The sequence below is a fragment of the Bufo gargarizans genome, chromosome 1 (assembly GCF_014858855.1).
Source record: "Bufo gargarizans isolate SCDJY-AF-19 chromosome 1, ASM1485885v1, whole genome shotgun sequence".
Classification (NCBI taxonomy): Eukaryota; Metazoa; Chordata; class Amphibia; order Anura; family Bufonidae; genus Bufo; species Bufo gargarizans.
The window spans coordinates 65,066,379-65,086,958 of NC_058080.1; the positions used below are offsets into that span (position 1 = coordinate 65,066,379).

General features: G+C 44.2%; 1 protein-coding gene across 1 annotated transcript in view; it reads right to left on the minus strand.

Moving 5' to 3' along the window:
* The window catches only part of SORCS2 (sortilin related VPS10 domain containing receptor 2), an 896,202-nt gene that overhangs the window by 188,807 nt on the left and 686,815 nt on the right, over positions 1-20,580 (minus strand). The window contains exons 4-5 of the mRNA XM_044280630.1: positions 19,888-20,046; positions 17,014-17,087 (exon numbers count right to left, since the gene is read on the minus strand). Of these exons, the coding sequence (XP_044136565.1) occupies positions 17,014-17,087; positions 19,888-20,046 (233 nt within the window). The remainder of the gene's footprint in view (positions 1-17,013; positions 17,088-19,887; positions 20,047-20,580) is intronic.

The window sequence follows — 20,580 nt, forward strand, 5'->3', positions numbered from 1 at the left end:
ATGATACATCAATCTGCTCTGCTCTTCCTGCTCTACAGTATATCACGCTGCCTGCTTACAGAATGGTTAGCTTATGTTTGTATTACACCCCATCCTGCTGGGCCTGTGAAGGGAAGTATACTTATCTGCTCTCCTACACTGGGTTCTATGTGGGTCCTGATCTGTAATCCCAGCACTTCCGGTCCCAACATGTAAACTTCCTGCACAGATGGGGTCACACGCACCATTTCAGCCAATGACCGGCCTCAATGATGTGCCACTGCTGGTCACATGACGCTTGGGTTCACGTCACGGCTGAGGCCGGTGCATGTGAACCTGCTCGTATCAGGAAGTTTAAACTGGAGGTTGTATGTGCCGATATAGTTCCCTTAACAAATCCGCCAGTGTTGAGGTGTTAAAGGTTGGACAACCCCTTTAAGGAGACCAGATGTGTACGGAGACTTGGCCTGGGAAAATAGTATGCAACGAGATATCTTCCAGGGAATGGTCTCGTTAGTGGCCTCTATTGCAAAGGGCTCACTTTGAGTCAATGCGTGACTTTTTAACAAGCCCGGATTCTTACTACAACAAATTGCACTTTTAGAACAAGTTTCGTTTCCAACATTCATCCCCTAAAACCCTAAAAATAATACAAGGACTCTTTAAAAACAGAAATGGTCAGGAACAGTATGCCAGGGTTAGCATTCTAGCTTCAAGCTCTTGTGCTATCAGTTCAGCGGCGTCATGGATAATGAGAAAATAATGAGCCATCTGAACGTTCCAGGGAAGAAGACTTATGGGTCCACATGAGTGAAACAATCCATAATAGCTCAGAATCTGTCAGCTTTTCCCAGGTTTCAGAGTCTTAAATCAATGCTCAAAGTAAAGTGCAAGGAAGTTATTCACAGGGGATTGCCAGAACAATGGAATTTCCTTTCATTGCCATTTACAATGTTGCCTGAAACTGCAAAGTATAAGAAAAACACACAAACAAATAGAGTGAAAACTGACTCCAAAGTCCTACATTGAACCTCCAGTAATCAATACTCGAGCAGAAGCCAGGAATGGTCTGATGTTTCCACAGTCCAAAGCAATACTGTAAAATATTGTGAAAATAATACTGGTCTGATATGTAACCAATGAAATAAAAGTTCTGGACTAGAGATGAGCGAGTCTCTTAACATACGATTCTTCTAAATTCTACCCAAATTGATTGCCTTGAAAATTCGCTCCTATTCTCGTTCCTCCCAAACTGAATCATGCAACATTCTAAATCTACTAATTTTCAGAATTGATTCGCTCAATGGGTTCTAGATGATTGGAATCCTGCTTTATTTTTTCCAGTCTATCAGAAATCCGACTATAATATCTGCGCCATGCTTAATGTATAGCATAACCATTCCCAAATTTACTGCTCTAATATTTTTTAAATATGCAAATCATATAATATTAGGTTGGTTTACAAAAAATAAAGTCCGATTTTCTTTAGACTGACATTTTAACTGTTAAAGCAATGGTCTCACCATGACCGCAATAATTATCAGTCAGTACATACTATATTGGTATTGCCAACTTGCCATTTACTTTCCTCAGATCTTGCTCGTCGACTGCTTTTTAGCTCATCCCAATTACAGCAGAGCCGTAGTCTATGACCACATCTTGTTTACAGTGTCTACAGGGAGTCGGAGGTAGTCTGAGACACACCTCCTGTTTCATTGTTGCCCAGGCCACTGCTTTGTCCCCTCCCCTGAAGCTCTGCCTCCTAAGGTTGATCTCTGGGAATAAACGCAAGCTCATCACAGACTCACCAGTTAGATGATTTCTAGTACAGCAAGAGCAGAAAGATGATAAAGTACACATTACTAAACCACTACTGTGAAAAAAAGATAATCAGATAATTTGCCACAAATACACAGTGGGCAATGAGACATATTTAGGAGGGTGGCTGGAGGTCACTATAATTTTTAATGTAATCGCTGTGACACAGTGAGAGATTTGGTCTGGGAAAACAGGTATTTTCCTCCCAGCATGTGCTGCTGGGCTGATTTACAGCCAGGTGAGGTCAAATACCGGACTGGATTTTACGGTTCAATCAGTATTTTATTGAAGCATATAAGTAAGTTATAGAAAAAGCACATCAAAATACCCATACAAAGGGAATATATAATGGCCAACACTGGCCTCACAGGTAGTTCAAAAGTAGTACAATCCAGATACATCCAAATATAACATGGTTGATAATTGACAAACCATTAAAAACTACCAGAATTAAGAGTGAGAGATAATAGGGTATACATTCTCCAATTTCCTTACACTCAAATACAAGGAACAAAAACGAACATGACAAGACTCGACAAACACCGGACTGGATTTTAAATGCCGAACTGGGTTTTGGCAGCACCTGGCTGTCCTTAAATAGGCAGCTGGGCTCAGCAGCTGAGTCTCTCTGTGTTGGGATCTGGGAGCCTTGTGTCTGGATGAAGGCTTGCTACCTATTTGCGTGAAAACAGGTTGGTGCTGCTAAGGTCAAGGACTCTGAGGCAGAATTGCTGCATGGTATGAATTACTACTGGTTTTAGGCCGGACAGTCCGGTTTTCTGGCTCCCTGTCCTCTGTCTGGCGCAGCATTGCGCTGTTTGAGCGTGAGCTGCAGCAACGGACTGAGGCTTCTCTCACCCACAGTCAGTCACTAGAGCCACAGACATGGCTCCCTGTGGCTGACTGAGGGGGGGGAGAAGCGCCCCGGGCTGCCCCAGCTCGTCTTCAATTCACAAAGTTCTTCCCTCTCCTCTCGCGTGTTTTTATGGCTAGTGGTGGGGGCGTGGCTTCACGGATGCAGGTGCGTGGCTTCATGTGGCTTGGAGGCATGGTTTGGGGCATTGTGGCCGTGGTTTGGGGCATGGTCGGTGAGGTTCGTCTTTCTAGGGTGAAGCCAGTGGCCACCCTACCCACACCGCAAGGTGACTTTTTGTTTGAATATGACTGCTTGTTTTGTCACTTGCCTAAAGTGTGAATAAAACACTGAATGGTTTGATCCAAAGAACTTGTTGTTGCCTCTATACTGCGTCCGCTAATCCTGTCTACCAGAGCGAGTCCCCACAACGCATATTAACAAACAATTTGACTTATTATTACAGATACACCATGACCTGGATGAATGAGAAGCTTCACAGACATCTTGAAACAGTAGTGATTGTGGAACAGGAACAGGAAAAGTGATCAGGGATGGTTATATTTCTCCAAGATTCCCCTCATTTATGTACTAGGCTCCAGGAAGAGTACTTTGCTAAGGGCTTTGCTAATATTTGTCTTCAGGTCTGGATCTTAATGGGATTCGATCCAAATTTCAGGATACATTTGATTTGCCACAAAGCCAAATTTCCTCGTGCTTCGTGGTAGCGAATCAATTTAACCTGAAATAGTGTAAAAAACTAAAAAAAAAACTACTTACCTGATCCATTTGCTCACGACGGGCCACCAACCCCCCCCCCCCCCCTCACATCTTTCTTGAAGATCTCACACGAAATCTGTCATCTCGGGCCACGCAAGGTTTCGCACCAGGTCTTCCAGCAAGATGGGGGGAAGGCCCATCGCAAGGGAATGGATGAGGTAAGTATCATTATTGCTGTTATTACTGCGATTAGCTATGAACGCAGCATCTGAGGGGTACAATGACGGGGGGCGCAAAATCGCCATTCCCTGTCATTGCACCCACTACTATTTATTTTTTTTATTCATCAAAGCAGCCAAATCTAATTTTTTAATACTTCACTGGTCTCTAATGGGTAGGCTGGTAGTGGGGCTTATCATTCCCTTCCTGAACAGTACCAAGTTTTCTTGGTAACACAGCCCAGCTCATTATTGGGTTATTTAGGTGCAAAGTGTGCACTAGAGAGAGAGAGACATCTGAGGAGACCGAGCCTGTCTGGAGAGACTGTTACGGAGACTGCTAGCCTCAAAGTGCACATTTGCTCCTGTTCTGAGGTTACTGGAATTTTGTTTGAGTGGTCGATAATAAGACATTTGTATAGTCAGGATATCGTATATGTTTAGTTAGCGTTCACCCAAGTGGTGATTGATTTGTATTTTGGGCCTGAATGTAAAGGCTCTACATTTATTGTGTGCAACAAAATAAAGAACAGGAGTTACAAAGAGTGTCACTCCCTCTGGAGGACCTGCCTTGACCTGCATTATATAGACAACCCATTGATTTGAATGGAAACGGTGTAATGCTTGATTTCCCCAGCAGTGGCAGTGCAAGGAACTTGAACACTTGCTGCCAGGCTTCCCCACCGATTACGTCTGATCTCTGGATGATACTTTTTGATCAACCTACTCTCAATTGATGCATCTAACATGTAGTGACTGTGCAAAGTGGACAAACCCTTTAAAGAGGTTTTACCATTATAGACGTTGCCAGGATTTACCCCCCATCCCAACAGGTGAGGCTGGTTGTCAACTGCTGCATCCTTGAGGAGACTGAATGAACGGGTGTTTGCACCAAGCTTTTTGCTGTTGACCAGAGGTGACCACCCGCATGTCCACTGCCACGTAACACACTCAGCACTGCTACCTCTGGACCATATATGTGAATTTGCATACAATCGCTAGAACATGATTAAAATAAACTATGCCTATGTGGCATTTCCACAACATATGTTTTGAGCAAGCTGTAAAAAGACTAGATTGTTGTTTAAGCTTTTAAAAAGGTTAAAATATTCAGCAATGCAATAAAAATAGATGAGTTTTTACTTTTTTTTCCCCATTTATTTATCGAAATATGATTTCATAAACACAATGAATCAATTTCATGGCTGCAAATAACACCTGTAATTGGACAGATTGTAAAACGCTAAAAATAGATTTTTAATTTTATCAGACGTGGATGCTGAAAAGGAAATGGCTGCACCAAATAGCTATAATGCTCCAGAATTAAACGCTAAATGAAAGCAGATTGCCGGCAGATACAATATAATATAGCTTGTAAGTAAACAAGAGACACTGTGTCATGCGTCAGGGATTACATTACTTGCATGTGTGCGGCCCTAAGCCCAAATATATGTTACACTGCAGAGTATTAGGCTCTGTACATATTTATATATACTCAGGGGAGGGGCTTGGAGGATGTGTTCCCCAGTTTTGGGCTCCTGTGGGGGTGGAACATGCCTATGTATTAGTGTCAGGTCCACCTTGGTGTCAGGTCAGGTCCTGTGGGGGTGGAACATGCCTATGTCTTAGTATCAGACTGAGGTTTCTTGGGTCCACCAGAGGAAATTATTCTTGGGGCTCAATCCCTATATTACCAATAATGTCTACTAGATTTTGAATCAAAGCAAGAGACCCTAGTGGTAAGTGTTTATCTTCAAAGGCAGTGTTATAGCAAAGGTTATGGTGCAGACACTATATCTTATGGTTGAGGTACAGGAGCAATAGCTAACCTGGTGTCCAGAAGGGCAGATATGGTATGCAAATATTGCAGTAATTGCTCCTGCTGGCCACGTTGAGTGGTCAGCTCTTTATACAATTCAAGAAGGCCCATACTGAGTGAGCCAGCGGGTTCCATGGGCTGAACAGAGCTGTTATGGCTGTGAGTGTGGAACCACTGTGTCAACCAACCAAACCCACTGGCATTATCTTGGTGGCCCCTTTATATTCACCCTTTAAACCCTATATAGGGATCTGGGCTTTGCTGCAGGGGAGCCTCCAGATTGCTACCTCTTTGAGTAGTCCCAGTGTGGTTGACAGCTGATCCACAGAGGTCAGAGACACCGGTACGAGGCACAAAGGGAGCAGACAAAGTCATAGTCAGTAACAGGCTGGCTGAGTACATGTGAATACGTGAAACAGGTCTGGGTTCATGGCAAGCAGCAGAGGCTCAGTACAGGAATCAGGCATTGGTGAGGTCAGGCAGCGATAGTCAATATGGTAAATAATAGGCACGAAATGGGCAAAGTTTGGTACACCGGAAGACAAAAAACAGCCCTGCTTTGCAGGGAACTAGCAAAACTAAGAGCCTTATTGATTAGGCACCTTCCGACTGGAGAAGCTACCTAAAATATCTACAGGTTGCCAGCCATTGGCTGATGAAGATTAGGATGTAAGCATGCTATCCCGTTAAGAACCAGAGGGAAAGCAAACCTGTGCCCAATGAATGCAAGGAGAAGCTGACTGACAAGCAGGCCACAGCCTGCAGGAGGAGGTAGAACAGACTCATTGACCATATCTTGCTGAGAGAGAGCAGAGGGAGGTCCAGCCTGCCGGATCAGTTTCACAAAACGGCGGTGGCCACGAACCACCACTGCTGTAACCGGTAGCTCCAAATGTTTTTTTTTTCTTGGGTCTTTGGAGTGTGAGGATATACCCTTAAGTGAACCTTCATGTGAACTGGGATTATTTGCAGGGTGCTCCTATGAAACACACACAGGCTGCATCAGTTCAATGTTGGGAACATATAGACTGTTATTGCCAGTAGTACTAACTCCAGCCACCAGATGCCGCTGTGTCTCTTGTGAGCTGGCTGGACTGTGTGTTCAAAGGCTGCAGGAAGTAGAGACTCTGTTTGTGCTGCAGGAGTCTGAGAGAGATTATTCAGTGAAAAGGATTGTTTCTCTGAGGAGCTGTGCTGGAGTTCTGGATCCGTACAGCAACTGATACCAGTAGCAGGAGCTTTCCTGTGATGACTTCAGAAAGGAAGGGTTCCTCCGGCACCGTGGGCCATAGCAGATCCGGATCTGGTGAGTCGTGAACAGCTTGCACGCTAAAGGTAGATGATCAACTTGTTTCTGTGTAGGCCTACACCGATGACTCTGCGGCATAGTATCGACTTGTAGGCTCTGCTGTGCATGCCACCAGTTAGGTTTGTTCTTTCTCAGAGGCACAGTATCGCCCTTTCCCTACATATTCCGGCGAGGGGCCCAGCACCAGGGTTAGTGCTCCCAGAACGGTAAATACAAATATTGCCATACTGTTGTTTCCGAGGTGTTTCCTAGGTTTGATTTGTTAGGAATAAAAGTACAAAGTTTCCTTATCAACCCGTGTGGCCTTGCTGTATACTGGCAAGCCCTCCCCGTCCATGACTTACAGGGGCACATAGGAGAATCCTCTGGTACTCTGGTGGACCAGTCCATCCCTGGTCTTAGGACATGTAGACACAGGGCTCAGGTAGCAACTGAATGACAAGGGCAAAATGCATACTTGCCAACACATTTAATATCTGCCAGACTCTCTTGCCAAAAGGAGCTCCAATGGGGCTGGTGGTATGCTAATTTGTAATACGTGGAACATTTCTGGACAAATTTAGGAGACAGGACTCAAAATGCCCCATGGTTTGGGATTCAGATGTTTGTAAGTATGCAAATCGAGGAATAAGGAGGCTCGGATAAAACAAATGCAGGTATTTTTCATAGGACGAGGGGGAAGGGTTGCGTTCTTGGCAATCATTTAGGTACAGACAGGCTTTCAATAGAGTTTCCTATTGTAATTATACATGGAGAGTCTTTCAGATTCCTTAATGAATTTATTTTTGGCACAGTTATGTGTAGAGCTGCTGGCTGAATGTGTTTGGGTTGTTGTGTGCATCAAAGGATGCGAACTCTGGGGGGCAACAAGGGGTCTCTGGCAGTAGAGCCACCCTTGTCACTCACATGGAAGTTCTGCTAATGCATATTCATCCTACCAGGGAGAAAAATATGGTGGTCAGGCTCAAGCAATAGATCATACATTTTTTGGGGGTTGTTTTTCTTTAAAAGGCAGAATATAAAGCAGATAAATTGTGTTTGGGCCATATTGGTAAAAAATAGTCCCTGGTCGTAACAGATCAAAATTAGGTTGTTTTTGGGGTCTATTATTCTGTAACAACCTTGGCCTCATTGGTAACCATCTGGTACTATGGTGGGTGATCCTGAGCCTGGTGTGCATGGAGGTTATATGGAGGCACACGTAGGCACTGAAGCTCCATATTTCAGAGTTATAGGAACTTCTTGTGAGTATGACAGCATATTTTGTTAATGCAACGGAACATGGAAGAATTAGATAAGACTAGATAAGAAATACAGGGGAAAAAAACTTCAAAAATTGGAGTTCTTTGAAGGGTACAATAAGGTCCCATAAACTTCTATAGGCACCATACGCCTTCAATAGCTTAATTGACCGACAGTTATTGCTCCCCAGTTCCCCTAATTTTAAGAACAGTAGAGGAAAAGACACCTTTGGCAGCAATTCATCTTCTGCCAGAAAAAAAAGGATCAGGAGTTGACATTCAACTTGCCCAGTCCTTCTGTTCATCGACATTCATCTGTCATGGGAGGGTCAATAGATTCCCATACACATTAGATTGTCGGCCAGTCTCAGCGAAGATGGCCGATTCAGCAGACAAAAGTCTAATGTCTATGGGGCCTTAAAGGGGTTGTCCCACAAAAAAAATTCTACAGTTTTCAAACCAGCCCCTGGATCTGAATACTTCTGCAATTGCATGTAATTAAAAATGTAACATAGCCACTAAGTTATTCAATAATATGTATCTGTATAGCGCCACCTGCTGTTTGTTTTTTTATTTCTTTGACCTGCTCACTGAGATGGCCGCACATGCTCAGTTTCATCCTTCAACTGCCTTCTGAGCTGTGATAGGGAGAGCTGAGACACGCCCCCTGAGCTGTGATAGGGAGAGCTGAGACACGCCCCCTCAGCTGTGATAGGGAGAGCATGGACATGCCTCCTGAGCTGTGATAGGGAGAGCATGGACACGCCCTCTGAGCTGTGATAGGGAGAGCATGGACACGCCCCCTGAGCTACAGCAGAAAATACACTCCCCTGAGCTGCCAGCTTGATATAAATCTATCAGAGCAATGAATGAGGAGATCTCTGTATCCATGTGAGGTACAGGGCTGGTTCATTGTCATGTACTATATGATGTCTGATTTTTCTTTTTTTACATTATTCATGGGATAACCCCTTTAAGAGAATTCTAGTAGATACTATAATAAACCAAAAAATAAATAAAAAAGTAAATAAAAATCTTCAGTATTCCAGTAAGGTAAAATGGGACCATCAACTAATACCCCCTTTCTCTTATTTGCTTCTTTCACTGACTCAATCTAGATATAACCTGGGAGACAACGTGAAACTCCCCAGGGCGCAGTCCACATATACTGCTATAATATACTGTATTCTTGTCTATCGTCATATAATTGATTGCATAGCCGCACGTAGTAAAATAGCTCCTTTTCACTCCTGTACCATCTGTTGACTATTGAGAGTTGAGCTCATCGATCACCTTCACACAACGAAAACGATCCGATCCATGCAGCAGCATTATGAAGTTATTTGCAGCATCATATATGAGGGTTAGGGCTACACTGAGACTTTTTGTACCGACAGCTGCAGTCCAAAGGAAAACATTAAACTGTAGACTGCATCTGTCACTCAATAGTTAAATTCAATCTTTGGGGCTACATTTTAAAGGGAATGTGTAATAAGAAAATGAATGACCCATCAGTTTAAATCACATTTTTATATAAAAAATATATATTTTTTTTGAATTCTTATGATTTTTGTCTTAATTTTCCGTGTCTATATCTACATAAAAAAAAACTACCTTAAAGAGGTTGTCCGGATTCAGAGCTGATCTCAGACACAACCCGATCTGCACAGATTCACCATGAATGAGTGGACTAGTGGAGCTATGCTGCCCCTTGCCCAGTGCTGAGTCGCGCAGAGCAATTTTCTTAAGATCCAGTGACGTACCGCCTAGCTGTGAGTCCGGGAAGACTGTTAGGAGGAAGCCTCTGCCTAGCAGTGTTCAAATGTAAACAAACAGCTCTTGCCTTGCACAATTCAGCGCAGAGCAAGGGGGAACATGGGAACATGAAAAGCTTCGATGCTCCACTCATTCATGGTGAATGAGTGCAGATCGAGTTGTGTCCGGGTTCAGCTCTCAACCCGGACACCCCCCTTTAAATCAAAATTAAAGCCTCTAGGCCTAATAATATGTGGCAACTTCCTGTTCTGTAAAGGTAAATTTTCAGTAGCCATCTCATTATCATCACAGGAAGGATTATAATGATATAATCTTTATATAGATAACACAGAGAATCCACCATTCACAAAAGGTGATATCACAGCTTCTCTACTCCCTCCTGACCTCTGCATTGGTCACAGAGCATGCTTACAAACATCTCCCACAGAAACAAATGAGTCAGATCCTGTCTATTTAGTTTATACCAGTTAATTGGTTTGCACAAATAATGGCGGCTATGCCTCAGTCCTGGGGTCAGTTTTGTGGGGGGTTTCTCTTCCATCCCCACTGGGCCAATGGGGTATTTATGGTCATCTACACAGTATCTCTGCTCTCTGCTTGATTAGGAGCTAGTTCTCCCCAGCTTGTCACTCACTTTCTTAGCTTTCTGGATACTGCCCAGCCCCAGGGCCGCATGCTACTGTCCTCTGTCTCAGGCCCGCTAAGCTTCTGTTGCATACGAATGTGTTTTCTGCTGATGGTTTCCAGGTAACATTTTCTTTGTGTACATTACATTATATGTGTTATATGGAAGTATTACAATATTGTGTTTATGGCCCATGTGGCTGCTCTTAAGGAATAGGGAGCTATGACAAATTCTAAGCATAGTGACCAATGTGAAAACTGCTTGATGTTAGGATTTTTTTAGATAGTAATATATATAATATGAAAAAGGAAAACAAAAATTTAAAAAAATCTAAACAAACATAGAAATGTGATTGGACAACGGGTCATTTTCTTATGACACATTAAAAAGTCACTGTACTTACACATTATTTAATTTTATTTAATAGAGAATGATATGACTAGCAAATTTCTAAATCACTTAATTGAACAAATCTGCCTGCATCCATCTAGAAAAAAAGCTACTGGCCACTAGGGGTCTCACGTCCTCCTTATTTGCAGTCCACTGCCTGTTGTCAGGCAAGATCCATCCCCAGTGACAGAGACTCAGAAGACGGCTCACAGGAAATAGGGGGCATAACTCAGAGATTACTGAGATCCTGAGCTTGATAACAGAACTGCTTCTACATTGCTTCTGAAGATTATAGGAGCCTCCTTTGTGTCTGTAAGTGTGATCTCTCCCTCCGTATCTGTTCTGTGAGCCTCCAAGCTGAAAACAAACACAGTGCTGGCCGATTTCACAGAAGGGAGATGCCCCCTTGCTTCTGAGTGAAATGCATCTAGACTGTGCAGCTGAAACAGGGAACATTTAGGCTGAAAGAGACTATTAGGAAGCCCCAAAAACACTTGTTCCTTCACAGTTATGATTATACAAAGAAGCACAGCCATTATGCAAAATCAGGTCTGCTTTAAGAAGGACTTTTTTAAAGAGATAGTTTGGTTTTAGCATCATAATATTCAAAATAAATACATTGTCATAGAGTACATGCCAAATGCTTATTCTACTACACAAAAGAGATATATTACAAGCACTTGTTAAAAGCGTTGAAAATGTAATTGGCCTTCTATTGTTAAATGGAGTCTGTCTGCAGTTTTGACCAGGCTAAACTGCTGACAGCACTAGGTAGGGGCTGGGGAAAGCAAAAAAAAACAAAAAACATACCTTTGTAGAGCTTTTCATACCTGGAATAGTTAGAGTATGAACTTTTATTCTGACAGGTTCTGCTCCTGCAAGTGTCCAGGAGGTGGAACTGCACTGCAAAGTGCTCTCTGACAGGCCCTCTCACTGCTCTGAGTGACAGCTGTGGTGGTCTCCTGGTTGGATGCTACTGCTTCTACACTATGGCTATGTGAGCTAACAAGGGAAGAGGAAGAGGGTACATGCGACAGAGGCACACCAGGCAGATGCTATGGGACCCAAGTGGAGCCTACATTCTGTGTTTTTGCCTGTGGGGTGAAGGAACAATCTCTGATAACCTTGAAGTATTGGATGCTGTGACCCCAGCAGGAATACTGCTGACTTAAGAGATGTTGCAAAGAACTTTACTTTCTTACAGGGACTTTACTTTCTTTACACGTCCGTAGTGTATTGCGGATCCGCAATACACCCGGCTGGCGCCCGCCATAGATCTGCCAATTTTTGTGCACAGGGATATGTTCTATTTTTTTTCCGGAGCCGCAGACCGGAAGATCGTGGGCGCGCTCCTGAAATGCGGACAGGACACTGTGTGCTGTCCGCATCCATTCATGACCCATAGAGAATGAATGGGTCCGCACCCGTTCCGCAGAATTGCGTAACGGGTGCGGACACATTCACGGACGTGTGGTTCCCAGTTCTGCCTCAGCCACTAACAATCCTCAGTTTGTTGCAGAGGAACCACTATACCAGCTACACCAGTTAATTGGTTTGCACGGATAATGGCAGCTAGTGCCTCAGGTTTGGGGTCAGTTTTGTGGGGGGGGTTTTACTTCCAACCCCACTGGGTCAATAGGGGTATTTATGGGCATCTACACAATATCTCTGCTCAGGTTGTCACTTTCTTAGCTTTCTGGATCCTGCCCAGCCCCAGGGCACCATGCTCCGGTTTTTCTCAGTCCTGTCCCCTGTCTCAGGCCCTGCTAAGCTTCTGTTGCATACTAATGTCTTTTCTGCTGATGGTTTCCAGATAACATTTTCTTCGTGTACATTATATGTGTTGTATGGAATTATTACCATATTATTTGCTGATTAAACATCTCATGTTCGTTATAGGTGGAGCTATGGCCAGAAATGACTATGCTCCATATGGCTTCTACTTGCAAATTTCCTTTTATTTTGTGAAATGAGTCAGATTTTCTCGAAAAGTACAGAACTTGAACCTGATATTGCACCGATATTGCGTCTGCATTTCATTACAGAATGAGTTGTTCTTTGAAGATACTATCAGATGCGAGCGTTCCACTGTTATTATGCACAAAGCAACCACTAACTGGTAAATTCTGTGGAGTTTTAGAAGAACTAATTATAAAAATTCTTAACTTTATCTCATGTCTGCACAGATGTAGTACAGTGATCCAGAATATTACTGCTAAAGGGTTACAGTTGTATAGGATCACTTCTAAAGAGTTTTAATTGTTGTGATTTATTGCTTAAAGTGCACCTGAGATTTAATAAATAAATATAAATTGCATAATGGCTGTGCTTCTTTGTACAATCATAACTGTGAAGGAACTGGACTTTTTTGGGATTCCTTAATGTATTTTTCAACCTATTATCCCCTCCTAAAGCTGCACAGCTAGATGCATTTCTCTCACAAGAATGGGGCATCTCCGTTCTGTGAGATCTACCAGCAGTGTACTGCTATGACGTCATTCACTTCCCACTATGTTTGTTTTCATTTCTGGAGCTCACAGAATGAACAAGAAAGGGGATATTACACTTACAGTAAGACAGGGCGCTTCTGTGATCTTCAGAAACAGTGTAGAAGCAGTTCTTTTATCATACTCAGGATCTCAGCTAGTTCTGACACACCTCGACTTCCTCATTGGACTGCAAATTAGGTGGAAGTGAGACCCCTAGTGGCCATGAGTTTACAGCTTTTTTTTTTTAGGTGGATGCGCCATTCTTATCCTAAGGTGTGGCATTGCGGTTCAGCTTCATTTACTTTAATATGGCTGAGCTGCAATACCAAGTGCATCCCATGGAGACAGAGCGCAGATCATCTTGCAATGATCGGTCTATACTTTCTTCCTCCCTGGTGGATCCCTGTAATCTTGGCGGTCAGTCTGAAATTTTTGTTCAATTAAAGTTATTCTAATAATCATTTTATTATTCATCACAACTATATTTTTCCCAATTTTTTTACATTTCTCCTTATATTCGACCTAATAAAGTCTGGATGCTGAGACCCCTACCAATCATAAGGTAGGGGCAGAAGCACTCAGCTGAGCATTGCCCCCCTTTTGGCTGTGATGAGCCTTGCCCGACTCTCCTCAGAGACCCCGTGTTAGCGGTGTAAGGACCCATAGAAAATCTATGAGTCCGTATGCTTGATTCTTTGGGGGGAGGCTAGCAAAGCCGGTTACAGCCGAAGGAGTGCAGCGTTTAGCTGAATGCATCTGCCCCTTCATTTTGGCTACTGGTGGGGGGATCAGCCAGTGTTCACTTCAAGCTGTGTGATCTGGAAAGGAAAATGTTAAAACAACATGCTAGCAAGGATTAGTGAGCCCCAAAACAGCTTTACGGTACATTCACACTAGCGCTAAAGTTTTCCGGCATTGAGTTCCGTTCTAGGGGCCCAATACCGGAAACAAAAGCTTCCGTTTTATCCTAATGCATTCTGAATGGAGAGCAATCCGTTCAGGATGCATCAGGATGTCTTCAGTTCTGTCCCTTGTACGGTATTTGGCCAGAGAAAATACCGAAGCATGCTGCGGTATTTTCTCCAGCCAAAATTCCGGAACACTTGCCGGATCCGGCATTAATTTCCATTGAAATGTATTAATGCCGGATACGGAACCCACATGCGCAAACTTTTAAAAGTTTGCAAAAATATGCGCAGACCCTATACCGGATCCGTTTTTCTGGATGACACTGGAGAGACGGATCCGGTATTTCAATGCATTTGTCAGATGGATCCAGATCTGGAAACAAATGCTATCCCGTTTGCATTCGGATTTCCGGATCGTGGAATCCTCTAACGCAAGTGTGAAAGGACCCTTACCTGCTGCAGATTTTGGAATTTTGAACTCTTTCAATTCTAGAAAACACAGCTTAGAGCAGGGATCAGCAACCTCCGGCACTCCAGCTGTTCTGAAACTACAACTCCCAGAGTGCTCCAATCACTTCTATAGAGTTATAAGAACTGCCATGTAAGTGTGCATCCTGGGAGTAGTAGTTTCACAGCAGCTGGACTGCCGAAGGTTGCTGATCCCTGCCTTAGAGGGAACAGTTGTCTCAGCACCTGGACCCACAATAATCAAAAGTTCTGACTTGTCACTATGGCATGTCAAAGGTTTTATAAAACAATAGTCACCCATTAAAGGGGTTGTGCCACCATTAAATGTTATTTGAACATAATTCAGCATGAAAAACTCGTTACTTTTGTAATTCACTTTCTGTTACAAAAAAATGTCTTTTCATGGTGCTTAGTGCCACCCTTCGACTATTAACAGCCATATCTACTTTTAGAAATTTATGACAATTACAGGGAGAGAGCTGCATCAGAAAGGACACACTCACTGAGCTGTGACACGTAGAGAGCTGCAGCAGAAAGGACACCCCCTGAGCTATGATAGGGATAAAGTTGCAGCAGAAAAGGCTCCCCCCCCTGAGCTGTGATAAGCAGAGAGCTGCAGCAGAAAGGACACACTCACTGAGCTGTGACACGTAGAGAGCTGCAGCAGAAAGGACACCCCTGAGCTATGATAGGGATAAAGCTGCAGCAGAAAGGACACCCCTGATCTATGATAGGGATAAAGCTGCAGCAGAAAGGGCTCACCCCTTGAGCTGCGACAAGCAGAGAGCTGCAGCAGAAAGTACATTCTCTCTGAGTGTGATAGGGAGAGAGCTGCAGCAGAAAGGGCACCCCCCTGAGCTGTGATAAGCAGAGAGCTGCAGCAGAAAGGACACGCCATCCCCTGAGCTGCCAGCCTGAAATAAATCTAGCAGAACAATTGGAGCAATGAATGTGGAGATCTCTGGCTCCATGTGAGGTACAGGGCTGGTTCTAGCTTTGTTAGAAAGACATTGTCATGTCCTATATGATGTCATGGCATAACCTCTATAATGGCTGATGGACATAGCCTCATTATAGCTCTGTACAAGCTAATACTGTAGGCATCTGTAATAGGGCACCCATAGAAGTCTCTGGGGCTCTACTGTACTTCTATAGGCCTCTGATTTGATAAAGACAGAATAGAAATTGGACTATGTTCCTTCGGATGCCATATTACGGATATACGCCCCCTGGTAGCCTGCGGCTCTGCAGTTTGGAGGAGCCTTTGTTTGCTGCCCTTAAGGCTCTGTGCACATGGCTCTTCTGTGTACATGAGCCTTAAAAGGGGTTCTCCGGGAATAAGGACATTTTAGTAAGTGCCCGCTGCCTCTCTCCCTAAGCTCCCCAGCACTGCGGTCCTCCGTTGCTGCCCATGTTCCGGTCCCTGCCCTGCATCTGGCTTAGCACGGCCATAGTCTCATCCTCTGCTGCAGCCAATAACTGGCTTCAGTGGTGACATGCTGCTTGTGGGCATGTTAGCACACTGAAGCCAGCCATTGTCTACAGTGGAGCATGTGATCATACCCATGCTAAGCCAGATGTCAACGTGCGGGGACCAGAACATGGACACAGTGGAGGCAGAGGACTGGAGCGACGGGGAGCAGATACGTATGAATCTTTAGCTTAGGGAGGCAGACGGCAGGTTCTTAGTAAAATGTCCTTATTCCCGGAGAATCCCTTTAAAGGGATTCTGTCAGCTAGGTTAACTTTAGCCTATAATGCTGCGGACATGTGCTGCTAGATCGCCACTAGCACTTCCACAATATACATTCCCCATAGCTCTTAGTGCTTTTATTCAATAAAAAAAAATATGATTTTATATATATTTAAATGAGGCAAGTAAGGAGCCCAGCCACGTTTCAGGAGCCCCGCCACGTCCACTGTGAAGGAGCCCAGCATCCTCCGAATCTCCTCCTTGCTCCCCCAACGTCACAGAGGTGCAGCGCTGTAATCTTGCCGCATGTGAGTGCTGGCATGGTGTTCCTTCCCTGTGCTGGCATCAGCCTCAGGGAATGAACTGCGCATGCGTGAGATTACGGCGCTTCGACTATGTGACAGGTGAGCAATGAGGAGATTCGGAGGATGCGGGGCTGTGCTCCTGAAACGTTAGTAACAACCTCTTGGGCTCCTTACTGGCCTCGTTTGCATATATATAAAATCCTTTTTTTTAAATATAAAAGCACTCAGAGCTATGGGGAATGTATATTGCGGACGTGCTAGCGGCGATCCAGCAGCGCATGTCCGCAGCCCTATACGTTAAACCTAGCAGACAGAATCCCTTTAAAAGTAATAACGAAAAATAAACAAACAAATAAACCAAACGATACATTGTGTCTAGAAGAGCAGAAATGGAGAACTCACCAGAATATATGCTCTTTGGTGACTTGTTCTTGCAAAAGATCCCATTGTTTTCCAAGATTTACTGAGAAATAAAGCTGCAGAAGGAGGAAAACACCAACACGTTACACTGATATAATGGGGACGTGACAGACTAGTGAATGAGACGGCAACAGCACTTGGCGGGCTGCAAGTACAGTGGGACGAGACCGACTTTAAATCAATTTCATGTTCCTCGAGATTTGCGGATTTTGCCTAGAAGAAGGGATATTATTTGTGCAATGTCTTGAAAAGCACCCCATTACTACTGTTGAGAGGGTAATTCCATACAATTTGCAAGACAAGTTATATTGTGTACTGAATAGGGAGGATGCAATATTGCTGTGGAAATACTGCGCTGGGTTCTTGTGCTGTAGAACATTCATAAAATACACAACTGATGCCTTCAAGGTTTCCTCCTTAATATGATGCTGCATCATACATTGTGAATGTGATGTCCATGACGGGGAAGTGGATACTTGGTGTCCTGCAGGAATGCAGATAAACCTACTGGTTGGCCCCTTTCACACTTGCGTTGTTGGATTCCGGATTGCATTTGTTTACAGATCCGTCTGACAAATGCATTAAAATACCAGATCCGTCTCTCCGGTGTCATCCAGAAAAACGGATCTGGTATTTATTTTTTTCACATCTTTAAAGGTCTGCGCATGCGCAGACCGGAAGACAGGATCCATCAATGCGGTAATTTTAATGCCGTATCCGGCACTAATACATTTCAATAGAAATGAATCCCGACATTCCGCTTAGTGTTCCGGTATTTTGGCCAGAGGAAAATACAGCAGCATCCGGCCAAATACCGTAAAAGGGACGGAACGGAAGACATCCTGATGCATACTGAACGTAGTGCTTTCCATTCAGAATGCATTAGGACCAAACTGATCCGTTTTTCCCCCACTATTGAGCCCCTATGATGGAACTCAATACCGGAAAACTTTAGCGCTAGTGAGAAAGTACCCGTAGTCGGCAATGCAACTGTTTTTGGGCCTATCTGAAGGTACCACTAGGAGGAGCTCACTGCATACATATAGATACAGCTCCCCTTGTGGTCAGTACCAGCTGTATAAGTGCACCTAGTATTAGTAGTAGGCAGACAGAATTATATTTCTAAAAACAGATATCCCCTATGCATAAACTATATCACTGGCGTGGAAATATGGATTGCAGTGGTCATAGTTGAAGGCCTTCTCCCCCCCACTCACAGGGGACAATCTGTGTAACAGAGAGGGGCACAGGGAGTAGTGTGTGTAACAGAAGGAAGAATGGGGGCAGTCTATGTAACATGGGGGAGGCAAGGGAAGCAATCTGTATAAGAAAGGGAGGCATGAGCTTAGTCTATGTCAAAAGAGGCATAGAGATCAGTCAGTGTGACAAAGGGGAGGCATGGGGAGCAATCTGTGCAACAGGCAAGCATAGGGAGCAATCTGTGCAACAGGCAAGCATGGGGAGCAATCTGTGCAACAGGCAAGCATGGGGAGCAATCTGTGCAACAGGCAAGCATGGGGATCAATCTGTGCAACAGGCAAGCATGGGGAGCAATCTGTGCAACAGGCAAGCATGTGGAGCAATCTGTGCAACAGGCAAGCATGGGGAGCAGTGTGTGAGAGGGAACTGATGCCTGTTCATATTAGGCCTCATGCACAAGACCGTTGTTTGGGTCCACATCCGAGCAGCCGTTTTGACGGCTCGGATGTAGACCCAATCATTTCAATGGGGCCGCAAAAGATGTGGACAGCACTCCGTGTGCTGTCTGCATCCGTGGCTCCGTTCCGCGGCCCCGCAAAAAAAAGATAACATGTCCTATTCTTGTCCGCGAATAGGCATTTATATTGCCGGCGCCCGTTTCGTTCCGCAAATTGCGGAAGGAAACACGGATGCCTTCCGTTTTTTTGTGGATCCGTCGTGTGCATGAGGCCTTAATCTGTACTTACTTCTACAAGAACAGTGCTGGAGTCTGGAGGGTCGAGTAATGAACCTGAAGCACGGTATGCAGCATTAACCCTTTCTCTACCCTGGGCCACCAGGGATACCAACATTTAACCCTTCACTGACCCATACAGCCAGGGATGCAGACAGCAAACCCTTCTTTGCTCTGGGCCTCCAGGGATACTGACACTAACCCTCTTCACTGCCTTAGATAGCCAGGGATGCAGACAGAAACCCCCCTTCTCTGCCCTTGGCCACCAGGGATGCAGACAGTAACCCATTCATTGCACTAGATCCCAGTAATGTTATCAGAAATGGGGTTTTCCTAGATTTTAATACTGATGACCTATCTCTGCATAGGTCATCAGTATCCGATTGGTGGGGGGCACCCACCGGTCAGCGGTTTTAGAAGTCACCGGTGTGCTCCTGTGAGCGCCGCGACCTTCTCTCAGCTCACTAAACACAGCATTGCACATTGTATGGGGGCTTTGCCTGGTATCGCGCTCGGCCCCGTTCACCTGAATGAGGCTGAGCTGCTTCTAGACCGTGTGACCGATGAATGTGCCGTCACTGGCCTAGGAAAAGCTGAGGCCTCCAGAGGATAGGCCATCAGTATAAAACTCCCAGAAAAGCCATTTAACTAACCAAGCTGCGGAATATGTTGGCGCTATATAAATAAAGATTATTATTATTATAATACTGTACAGCAATATGTATTTGCAGCTGATTTCAATCACCCACCCTCGCGCCCTTACCTGCTACCACCTAGTGGACCCACAATTTCTGATACAAAAAGTCTTCAGAAGGTTCAGCTAAAAGTTTTGAAAATGTTTTCTGCTTCTTCTCTAATTACACTTTTTGAATTTTTTACAATAACATACTTTTTGGTCACACGGCTGGAGACAGAAAAAATACCTTGGCATCTTTGCTGTAAGCCAGTAGCGTGTCCTCCTGTTGTGGGTGAAAGATGAGGGTCTCCACAGAGAAGGTAATCACATGTTTCTGGAAGGTCGCGCCTTCATCGCTGCTCGTGAAAAGCCATTGTTCAGAGACGGAGGAGCTGACGAGAATAATCTGTGAAGAAAACCAGTATTAAGACAATGACTCGACATTATCATAATGATAGGAATCTCTTTGCATAATAAAATGTGGCTTGTGTCTAAGAGGTTGTGCCGCCATTATATGTCATTTTAATGTAATTCAGCATGAAAAACTAGGTATTTTAGTTATTTTGTATAAAAATTCTCTAGATATTCCCTTTGTTTTGATATAATGGCACCCTCTGGTGTTTAATCTGTATAGTAATGTGCACGTCCACCTACTGAGGTGGTCACACATGCTCAGTTTCATCCTTTCATCCACCAGTAGTGTTGGGCGAAATTGTGGTTTCAAGTTTGTTCTACAAGGTTTGGGTTATCTAAGAATTCCGTTATGGGAGCGGAATCCATAACAACATTTTTAGATAACCTGAACCCGAACCTTGTATGCCGAATTTGAAACAGTTCACTCAACACTAGCCATCAGCCCTATCTACTGTTAGAAGCTGTGACAGTTACAGGGAGAGAGCTGCAGCAGAAAAGACACGCCCCCATGACTTGTGGTAGGGCG